General features: G+C 37.9%; 1 protein-coding gene and 1 pseudogene across 6 annotated transcripts in view; both read left to right on the plus strand.

The window, feature by feature from the left end:
• The window catches only part of LOC116705407 (interferon-induced, double-stranded RNA-activated protein kinase), a 38,997-nt gene extending 35,082 nt beyond the window's left edge, over window positions 1–3,915 (plus strand). For all 6 annotated transcript variants that reach the window (XM_032541580.1, XM_032541576.1, XM_032541577.1 and 3 more), the window contains 4 exons: window positions 2,549–2,680; window positions 3,204–3,302; window positions 3,524–3,586; window positions 3,743–3,915. In XM_032541580.1, the coding sequence (XP_032397471.1) occupies window positions 2,549–2,680; window positions 3,204–3,302; window positions 3,524–3,586; window positions 3,743–3,877 (429 nt within the window). In that variant the 3' untranslated portion in view covers window positions 3,878–3,915. The remainder of the gene's footprint in view (window positions 1–2,548; window positions 2,681–3,203; window positions 3,303–3,523; window positions 3,587–3,742) is intronic.
• A 2,158-nt stretch (window positions 3,916–6,073) lies between these two features.
• The window catches only part of LOC116705410 (interferon-induced, double-stranded RNA-activated protein kinase-like), a 7,048-nt pseudogene continuing 1,019 nt past the window's right edge, over window positions 6,074–12,102 (plus strand).

Below are 12,102 nucleotides of genomic sequence, written 5' to 3' on the forward strand. Positions count from 1 at the left end.
GAGAAAGGGGAGGTAACCTTGCTCCTTATGACCTCATAAGGAGCACGATTCCAGATCGGTCCATCTGAGCTTTTATTTTCTCAAAGGCAGAGAAGGATACCCAGGGCTTGGTTTACACCTATCATTTCTAGCCACTGGGGGACCATAGGCAGGCTGGGGGAACTCATATTAATGTTTTAAAAAAAACTCATAAAGTGCATTTTCATGCCATGGGACCTTCACTCATCTGCTGTTACAATACAGTACTGATGTGGAAACACCATGTGGTTTTTAATCAACAGGGTCTTCCATTCAGGCAGAAATTGGAAGTAAAAGCCACACGATGCCATGTGCTTAAACTAATATGTGTCTGCCCTGGTACAGTAAATGTTTAAAATAAAACCCATGGTGTGTAATGTCTAATAATTAGTACATAAATAGTACTTTTGTTAGAATGGAGGAAGACTTCCACAGTATTTAGACATCAGGTTTTGAAACTCTAGAACATACTATTAACTCTACATGGATGGCATTTACATAATATTTAACAGAACAAAATTAATGCCACATGAATAACTCTAAACCATTTTTAGGGAGGACTCAATACAGAAAATTAAACTAAAAACATTAAGGATAATGTGACACTCATATTTTAAGATCAATTAGATATTAGTTGATCATTTATCTAATTAACTTGGAAAAAACAAAATCACCAACGCAAGCCACATACTGTTTAGATTTATTGCCGGTTTCAAACAGACAAAAATGTTTGTTTCAAGCTCTTCACTAGTTAATGTTCATTGTTTAAGAAGCTGGATTTATTTTAATTAGGTATATTGTGCCACAGCGCCAGCAGCAGCTGTGAATGTGATATCTCCAGACCAATGGAGAGAATTTCTTATTTTGCACAAACATCCATTTGGACTCAAGGATGAACTGATTAGAATTTTGGTGGTGTGACTTCACAAAACACACTCTGTTACGTGTGGAACTAGGTTGAACCCAAATGCAGACAACACAGAGACAAAAATTATAGTTTAACAGGTTTATTCCAATGTCCAAGTTTGGGGATGCAACAGAAAAAAAAAAGTCCAAAATCCAATGGGAACCCGGGGTACAGAGAGTGCGTTTTTCCATTTCATACATTTATTATACAGGAAAGTTAGAAAAAGTAACATTACAATATAAAAACGGGCCTGACTCAGTTTAAAAACTGGTTTTCAGCAGGTTCCTGTTCTGCAGAAACATAAAACATGGTTACAGCATGTCAGGACAAACATTAATACAAGACATAGATATGGAAAAACAGATTTCGACAAATAAAATCCACAATACAGTTACATAAGGACAAAGACATTTATACAAAACATCAGCTGGGCTGGACACATACGGTCAGTGCAAACAAGGCTTGGACAATACATAAACACATTTTTTAATGTGTGCAAGTGTAACTATTAAAAAGGAGCCGTTTGTATGCCTTTTTAAAATATGTGATAGATGATAGTGTTCTGATGTGATACGGAATGTTATTCCAAATCTTTGTATATGTATAAAAAAAGATTTCTGACCAAAGTTGTTTTTGTATGGGGGAACTGGAATAAGGGCCTGTGAGACCGACCTAGTGAGGCGACTTGGTCTCACGTGAGTCGGAAAAGGTGCAACAAGTGCTGGTAAGGCGGTATTTTGAGTCTGAAAATAAAATGCAATTGCGTGGCTGTTTCTAAAGTTTGAAGTTTAAAGTGGTACCATGTTTGAGGGTCTGTGTCTAATAATCCAGAGATCCAGTGTGGATAGCAGGAGTGGTGGATAGCAGGAGTGAAGTGGCAGCAGGAGTCAGGTTCACGGAACTGTGGCAGACAAAGAATAATCAGGACAAGCAAATATCACAAAAACTAGTGCAACAGGCAGGGTCAGCAGCGAGACTAACGTGGTCGTCTTGACTGTGATCTGACAAAGAGTGGTAGGTTGACCGGGTATTTGAAGCAGAGGTGATTAGAGTAGCTGCAGCTGGAACCCTGACTCCCTCACACCAGGCTTCACTCCCACAATTAAGGACAGACAGGGGAGGAAAGCGGAGCCAGAGTGCTACCAGCAGCAAACCTAACACCATAATACAAAAATTGATATGCTAATTATGATAACATTTCACACAAATGTCTAATAGGATAATATGATGAAGTGATGACATTTTATATCCAAAAGGTACAAGGTCAACTTCACTGACATAATATATATTATATTTAATATTTAACACAAAAACTAAGGAACAGAAGAGGAAATTGTGACTATATTTACACATTCTGTCGGAGACTGAATTTGTGACACCACTAAACTGTGGTGATATATATAGATGTTTTAGTGATTGTTGTGCTACCGGGCTAAAGATGTGTGTGTGAAGCATCAATGTCTGGCCAAACAACACACCTGACACCTTTTTTAATAAATTCCTTTACTACATACTGTATGTTACAAAAGTCTAAACAGACATGGATGTAAACTGCAACTCGAATTACTGCGATGGGGTAATTCTAATTTGTGTCACTTTCTGTTTTTGCTGTCCAATGTTTAGCCTGCAAACATCCTGTTTGGGCTGGATGGAGAAGTGAAGATCGGGGACTTTGGTCTGGTCACCAAAGATGATGATGCTTTGATGGACAGAACAGAGAACAAAGGAACCCCATCTTACATGGCTCCGGAACAAGTGAGAATAAGTTTTTCTAATATGCTTAATTAGTTAGGCTACCTATATGTCCTTTCACAATTGATTAATACTCCTAGATTTCCTGAAACTCTCACCTGTCTTTAACTTTTGCAGTGAGAGCCATAAAATCAAAAGGTTTACATCAAACGTGTTACAACTTTTACATCAACACACCATTATTTAAAAACTGAATTGCAAATTTAAGCAGTACAATCAGCTTTTTTTCAGATAATCTTTTGGGCATTTTTAAGCCTTTATTTGACAGTGCAGCTGAAGACATGAAAGGGGAGATAGAGGGGGGATGAGATGCAGTAAAGAACCTGAAGACCTGGGTCGAGGAGTAAATCCCTATAAATGGGCGCCCGCTCTACCAACTGAGCTATGCGGGCACTTGAAAACTGAAGTTTTAGTTAACTCATGAGCATACAGTAACTAGTTCATCTTAATGGTGATTAATAAAAGTATAACTTTTTGCTGCTGAAGTATGTTGTGTCAATACTGTGTTTTTATTCTGTCCCAAAAGAGGAGGAAGCACTATGACCGAAAAGTGGATATCTTTGCTCTGGGGTTGATATATTTGGAACTCCTTTGGAAAGTCTCTACTGGCCATGAAAGACGAGTGGTGAGTCTTGTATTAATAGGACATAACAATGTGTGGTTATTAAAGATTGATTATATGACTTAGCACAACAATGTGACCCTATGACTGTAGATAGGAGATGAGATGGAACTTTATTCATCTTATAATCGGTCTTGCTTAACCTTTTTCTCCCATATTTTGAATTATTAATAAATGTCAGGCTAACATATTCTTTCATCCTTTTATTACCCCATGAATACCAGGTTTTGGATGATGCCAGATGTCAGAAGCTTCCCAATGACTTTTCAAAGACATTTCCCCAAGAGGTAGGTCACAGTATACTTATTATCCTCACTGATTCCCCTGTCACATGGAGTAGTATCTCCCATAGGGTGTCAGTTTAGTCACGATGGTCACCAGCAGAGTAGCAGGGAGGCTGACATGCAGGGCTTTGCACTGTTATGTGTTTTTGTTGTTTTTAGAACCATATCATCAAGTTAATGCTGCGTGAGAATCCAGAAGGCCGACCTGATGCAAGTCAACTGAAGGCAGATCTGGAGAAGTGGGCTCAGACATTCAGCACAAAAAATGTGCGTCAGGAAAATGCAACTATCTGATTATCACAAGCAATTGTGACAAGACCCATTAGCATATAGAGATGTGGCTCTTCTGTTTTCTGTGATTTAAATCACATTATTTGATATACTGATAAATATGTTATCTGATTATCACAAGCAATTGTGACAAGCCTTAAGAGCATAAGGAAATATGTATATTCTGATGTCTGTTTTAATGAAATGATTTGACATGCTGTTATTAATATCATGTTAAAAATATTTGTAGAACAATGGTTAATGTACTGTACTTATATAGCACTTTACGCAGGACTTTAACTCACACTCCTATGGCAATAGGTGGCAGTTTGGGGTTCTGTGTTTAGCTCAAAGACACTTCAACATGCAGACAGGAGGACAAATCCTTAACCATGCAAATGATAAACAACCTAAGAAGAGGGCATGACTTTATGGGTTTCATTAAAGGGAACAAAACATGAAATAAAATTAATCATGATTTGAAAGTTTTAAAGTAACTTTTACATCAATTCACATCTGGCCATCTGGCCCAAATAATTATGTGTGTGTATTTTCTGTGTCCGCGTTTTTTTTTAATGCTGGAAATGGTTAAATGTATTTAAAGTGGTGTCACAACAGAGTTTGCTTTGTTCTGTTTGAAAAAAAATAATGCATGGTTGCACGGCAAATTGTTCATTTGTTATTAGATAAGGTTACATATAGGCCTACTTTGATGTCCCGTCTCCAAAGGAATTTTTTTCTGGACTTCATCCTGCAGTTCCACAGAAGATGAAATCAAATGTACTGCATTGTTAAACATCTCAACAAACCGTTCCCATACAACTTTTTGCACGTAGGCCTTGCCTACATACACACCTTCTGACAGTTTGTGTTTAAGTGTAATTTGCTCCTGCGCACTAGTGTGTTCAGGCCACTGCAACACTGCCACAGGCTAAGTTCATGATGGTGACCACAGGTGTTGGCGGCAAATAGTTTTTTTTTTTTCTGTGCTTGGACAACATCGTGGCTATATTTGTTTTATTTTTGTGCTGAAACTTATTGGACCTTATGGGATATGGACACTAGTGAGAAAATCAACACATGATGTAAAGACTGGATACTGGTTTCTGACTACAGGTCTAAAACATCTCACTTCAATTAGCAGCTAGCGGCTAAAGTATTAGGGCTTGTCACTACAGTGTGTATGTGTGAACTGTTACCATTTACATTTACAGAAAAATGTTACTGTACATGAAGCTGCTTGTTAATGCATGTATATCATCAGATAAGTCCATTTTTATACTGTATTCCATTTTTAGTTTTAGTTTTTGGTCTAACTTTCACTGCAATGGCATTACTGTTTCAATAAAGGAAAGTGGGAGTAGAAAACAAAACAATTGAGGCATCTTCATCAGTCAGACTTTGGAGTCCAGATGGGTTGTAATCAGATCAATCGATCAAATTATGTATATATATATATATAAAGTATAAAATGGTCTCATTGCACTTTACATTTGAAAGAACACAGAAATAACAGACAGAAACAACTCTATTAAACAGCATTAAAGTAGTAATAATAGACTAAATACAAAACCAGCAACATTAGAGAATAGGTAAAAACCAAAGGGTTGCGGTTCAAGTCCCCATATGGACCAAAGTACGGAGAGTGGACTCGTAGCTGGAGAGATACCAGTTCACCTCCTGGGCACTGCCGAGGTGCTCTTGAGCAAGGCACCAAACCCCCCTCATCTGCTCAGGGTGGCTGTTCAGCAGACTATTACATCTCTCCATTAGAGCATGTAAAGGACCTGAGCATGTGTGTGTGTGTGTGTTTCAGGCCTTTGTGTAATGTGTAATAACAACAGAGTGTAAATTGTATTTTCCCCATGGGAAATCAATAAAGAGTATTTAAATTAAATTAAATATATAATGACTATAACAGGGGTCTTAAACAATTTTTAGGCTAAGGACCCCTTAAAAAAATACACATTGACCTTTATACACTGACCAAAATACAGTAAAATTGCGTATTTTAGAGCTACCTGTCAGTATCCAGCAACAGATGGATTTAATTCCAGTTTCAGTAAGTTACTGTAAGTTGAGTCCAACAATAGTTGTTTTGCAGACTGGCTACCATTTAACGCCACTGACGGATTTGAATTTGCTGAATTTGTGAGAACGATTTATCGAGTACGATTCTCGAGCCACACTCCGTACCAGTGGATGGCGGTAATGCCCATGGACTGTTTTAATATTAACGGTCTATGGCCTTCTTTAACTGGCTAAGGTAATGCCCCACAGTTGTATGGACAGAGTAAAAAAAGTGAGCGGAATTTAAATCCGAGCCGAAGTGCTAAGCGGTGCTTGTAGCTAGCTAGTAGCCTAGTCACTGATTTGTGTTGTCTCGGTATTATAAATCGGGATGGGAAAGAAGAAAAACTACGTACTTGAGCTAAATAAGTATGCACGGCGAGCACACTGGGACCTGAAATATGAAGACTTGGAGTCCGAGGGACTTCGCCACAGGTTAGTTACAACCTACACCGAACCCCTTTGCGAACCTATTTTCTGGCTTATGAGGCTTCATCTCGCAGTCATTAGTGTTCGTGTACTTTATCGAAGTGAAGTGAGCCAGACATGCATTCGCCAAACTAACTAGTCCAGTCTTTATATTTGAAGTCTTTCGACCGTGGTAAAGTTGGTTTTGTATTAGACATTGGATATTCGACACGTTTGAAAAATCTATTGCGCAGCTTTCTCTTTTGGCCAATCCATGTCAAAACACTTTTGGTGCACTCAGCTAACTCTCTTACACATTGCACAAAGCTTATTCTTTCAAAAAACATCCTATGATTTTATAAATATCAGTGACTACTAGCCTTATATATTTAGTTATTTACAGTCAATGCTAGCACCACTTAGCACTCTGGCGTTGATTTAAATTCTGCTCACGTTTTTTCTCTGTCTAATGATGACGTGCTTCCTACTCTTGTTTTCAATTTTTTTTTCATGTCAAATACTTTTTGTGCACTCAGCTAACTACACACTGTACAAAGCTTATTTTTTCAGTATTTCCTTTTTTTAATGTAAAAAAATGCTATAAATCTTTTATGCGGCTGACCTATACATGTCAAAACACTGGGTAAACTCAGCTGAATAGGTCAAAAGGTCAAGCCGCAAATAGATTTATAGCATTTTTGTACATAAAAAAACCCCCTATAAAATCATAGGATGTTTATTTTGAAATAAATAAGCTTTGTGCAATATGTAAGAAAGCTAGCTGCGGTCAACAAAAGTGTTTTTACATGAATAGATCAAAAGGGAGAGCCTCATAATAGATTTATAGCATTTCTTTACAATAAAAAAATGCTTATAAAATCATAGGATATTTTAGTACCTATTTTATAATTCTGTGTTAAAAAAGAATTAAACTAGTTTGTATAATCATTTACAGACCAAAATAAATGAAAATGTTTTTTAAAAAAATTAGTAATATCCTCATCTGATAATATAAATCACATTTTGATTATTGCTACTGTTCAGAGAGTTTTCATCACGATTATCTTGAATAAAATATCAGGCTGAACGTGATAACAAACAGGGTTGGGTACAGTTAATGATGTTATAAGGAGATACAAATATATGCAAACAATAAAGTGTGTAAAAGTTAATGAAAAGCACAAGCTACAACTAAAATACCAAACACTGCTAGCAACGTTACATAATAAAGCGCAAGACTACTCTGTCAATTACACTATTTGAAAAATCAGTAGTGGGGAAACAATAAAGAGAACTTTGCAAATAGAACACTTAATGGAGTAAAGAAATGGCAGGCTTAGATAGGATTGATCCCTTAATAAAGTAACAATATGGCAGTGAAGTTGTCAGTTGTGCTTATACTTGTATTATTTTATAATCAGAATCGGAACATATCTATCTATTATCTATGTATGACCCTCTGAAAATGGCAAAAATACGGTATATGATTGTTGAATTTCTTTGTCCAAAATTATGGAGATTGATATACATTCAGACACACACTTATGTGAAGCTCATAAATGAGTTGTTAACGGATATTTTTTATTGCACACTGTCTCAAGTCATCTTGGCTATAACTATAGGTTTTACAATAATTCATTAGATTCCTCAAGAGGGCTGTGGTCAACGGTCAAGGCTTTCCCGTTGGTGTGGGAGACAGTGCAAAGAAAGCCAAGCAGAATGCAGCTAAAAATGCCCTGAGACATCTGCATGAGAAGGAGAATCCGATACCTGGGGTAAGATTCTTCTTTGGGAAATGGTGCATGTTGTATCGTGTACTCCAATTCAAAAGCCATATAGCATGTCGCCTTGACTGATTTGATAATCCAAATGGATGGCAATATTTATTAAAAAGTGTATCCTTTTTTTCTTCTTTCAGACAGAAAATGCTGCAAATAACCCTACTGCACCAGTTCATCAGAAATGTGTCCCTAAAGTCAACCTCGGAACCTTGCATAGTAACTTTGTCAGTTTGAATTTAAGGGCTGGGCAGTCAATCAGACCAGAACCAAATAATGCTACACCGTAGGTCTCCACACTGCATCCAAATTCATTCATAGCTGTCTAGTCACCATTTTAAAAATGCATTAAATAATGTTTGTGCAATGTTAGATGCTGTAGCTCCATGGTTGGTGATAAGGAGTATCCAGCTGTCACGGGGAAAACAAAGAGGAAGGTTAAGGAGAAAGCAGCCAATGTTGTATCTGATAATGAATTTGGCAATAAAACTACAGAGGTAAGTAGTAATAAACACTGTTTTTTCCTTCTATTAAATGATAGGATATTACAAAATACTGGGTGAGCTAGAGGGCACCCAAGTTAGGACAATGTTGAGTGCCTGCCTATTCTTGAAAACTCCAGCTCAATTGAAAATTACTATAAAAGATAATAAAATGCAATAGTGAAAGACTTTGTGTTGCAGGTGTCCTCCTGGTCAGCTCTATCTGATGATGATGATGATGATGCACCGGTCAGGCCGTCCACTCCCCCGAATGCACCGTAAGTCAAGTAGAGTTTAGGGTTTAAATGTCAAAACGTTTTACTAATGGGTCTTTTGTATTCTCCAAGGGAGTACCATGATGCAAAAACAAAAAGCGAGACTCCCAGTGACTTTGTTGATTTCACCTCTTCATCAACTCCTGCCAAGGATCAGGTTAGTCATTGACTTTCTAAACCCCAATCTGTGTGACATTGATAGATTAACTTTTGATGGACCTTCATGTCATGTCAAATAATTTGATATGTCTCTGAAAGGCACCATTTTCTATATTTCTTTAATATATTAAGGGACTCAGTGTTGCTGCTTGGAAATTCAAAAGACGGTAAACCAACTTGAGATATACTGTAAAGCTACAGTAAATTATATTTGACAAAATATTATATCAAAAATTAATTACATTGCTGCCTCTCTTGTTAGATTCCCAATAGATTGGCAAACTGACTGTCAAAGCAGCCGTGAGGTATAGTGAGCTGGTTGGAGATTTGATTTGTATGTTAGCTTTAAGTCACAATTTCCTTTGTTTGTTAAGGATGCAGTGGTTCGTAAAAATGCAAAAACAGGAAACGGTTCCAATGAGAAGACATCAACCCAATCAGAAATTTCGAGGTACGGTAAATAACAAAAAAAACATTAAATTGCAATCTTTCTGTGGTGCATTTGTTTGCATGTTTTCACAACTGATATGCAATAATAAAGACTTGTATTTTGTCTTTCTACAGGTTTGAATCAGAATTTGACTGCAAAGCTGCAAACCTCCTCGGCAAAGGAGCCTTTGGTGTAGTTTTCAAGGCAAAACATAAACTGACGAAGATGGATTATGCTGTGAAGATTGTCCGCTTTAAAAAGTAAGTGAAATGCTAACTTATATTTTTCCATCGTAGTCTCTGAGTACGGTATATAAATTTACGATGTAATGCAAAACAAGTTTGAGCTGAACTATTTTCTTATTCTTAGTGTCGAAAAAGCTCTACGAGAGGTGATTGCATTGTCGAACCTCCATCACAGCAACATTGTTCGTTACTATACATGTTGGTTGGAGGATTCAGGATACCAAGGGGACAATGCAGAGGACACTTGCAGCTCCTCAGAGTAAGTCATGTCCTATTACTATTATAAATATTTGCTTACTTGAGGTGCATCATTTCTTTGTCTTTTCTTACTTTTCTAGGTCTTCCATGGATTATTCATTCAGGTACCTTTATATTAAGATGGAGTTGTGTGACACCAAAACACTTAGAGTGTGGATAGAGGAGAGGAATACTCAGAATGTGAAGAAACCTCTGCGAGCCTCCAAGAGAGTAGATGAAAGGTTTATTCAGCTGTTTTTGCAACTGGCCAGTGGAGTAGAGTACATTCATTCCAAGATGCTCATCCACAGAGACCTGAAGGTGAGACAAAGTCCATCTCTACCACATCACAGTCAGTCATCATCAGTCATGGAGCTACATATTTGTTAATTTTCTGCCCCTGGTTAGCCCGCCAACATCATGTTTGGGGAAAATGGAGAAGTGAAGATCGGAGACTTTGGTCTGGTCGCTAATGAGAACAATGACGATGCTGAGAACCTGTTGGAGAGAACTGGGTGCAAAGGGACCCCGTCTTACATGGCTCCTGAGCAGGTGAGATGGTTTATACTAATATTACATTTCATTATTTTCATTACAAATTAATTTGTGGAGCTCCCAGCATTAAAAGATGGGACACCTCAGAATGCGGTATCATCATGCTTCATAGCTACTTCACCTTTTTAGAAAAATACAACAACTAATTTTTACACTAATTGTCAGTTTTTCCCGTTTCATGGCGTGTCATTACTGGTTATATTTAATATATATTTTGAAATGACAAATAACCTTAATTGTGATTAAAAAAAGACATTAGGCTGCCTAATATCTTGCAGTGGCAATTTTAATCCAACTCTGTGTTGTCTTAGTGCAGACAGTGTTTGGAGCAGAGCAGCGGAGATCTGCTAAGAGCTCCGCAGACCTCCGCTGCTCCCACTCCAAAGAGGGCAGCACCACAAAGGGAAGCCACACACCCTTCGTCTGGACACACTGCCCACACTAAGATGGCACAGAGCTGGACTTAAATCAGCAAAATATCTTTTAATATTGTGTTTTCTTTTTACAACAGAAGAGCCAGAAGAATTATGACCGAAAAGTTGACATGTTTGCTCTGGGGTTGATATGCTTTGAAGTCCTTTGGAAAATTCCCACTGGTCATGAAAGGGCACTGGTGAGTTGTTCAGTCACAAAATTGTAGTTAGGGGGCTTTCACACCTGACCGAGGTTCATATTTTTGATACGTTTGGTTTCACAGTGCAGTTATGCAAGCACACTAAATATCTATATGTGACCCATTTACATTCAGAGACAAACGGAAACCTAAAACTGTACATTTACTACCACTTAACAAGTAAACTGCTGATGTACTCTCAGGTCTGACAGCTGTCTGCTCTCTCACAAACGCACTAAGCACGGAGCTATTCCTCAAAGGAGCTTTCCCGGTCTTATACCACGATGATAGCCTGCCAGAGCTTCCTGTATTTGGTCCGAAAGTCCGAACCGTCCAATAAATGCTTTCACACTATAAACAAACCGGACCATGGTTCAGTTTGATCAGGACCGAGACTACCTCATTTGGTCAGATCATATTTTGGGCGTTTGTTACGGACAGGGGTCTGGGGAGGTTTCACACCTGTAATTTGGGTTTGGATCAAACTAAAAGTCCTAAAGTCTGGACCAAACAAGGCAGGTGTGAACGCCACCTTAGTGTGTTGTTATCAGCAGTTAATAGCCCGCAATGTTTCATGTTTTTGTAAACATGCCAGACATTTTTATCAAAAATCCTAATATTTCAGTTCAACAGAGAATGTGCCAAGCCTGTTACATGTTATTTCTCCTTTCTACCACTGCATGACTTCCAGGTTTGGCCTGATATCAGAAAACAGAAATTTCCCCAACGGTTTCATCACATTTTTCCCGATGAGGTATGTCATTTTGTAAATTGTGTCAATGTACTTGCAATATGGATCAGTCAGTATGTTTACACTGTGGTAACCAGGTTACCACATAAACTGGGATACACAGGTAGAACAAGTTTCTGTCCACTGTTGTAAGTAGGTGCATGTAAATCCACTGAGTATTTTCTACAGCATGCTGGTTTACTGGTGATGTTCACCAACAGGGCAGGTGGGAGGTGGACATAACGTTGTTTGAACTTCTGTTACATT

Source organism: Etheostoma spectabile, chromosome 17 (genome assembly GCF_008692095.1).
Source record: "Etheostoma spectabile isolate EspeVRDwgs_2016 chromosome 17, UIUC_Espe_1.0, whole genome shotgun sequence".
NCBI classification, from domain to species: Eukaryota; Metazoa; Chordata; class Actinopteri; order Perciformes; family Percidae; genus Etheostoma; species Etheostoma spectabile.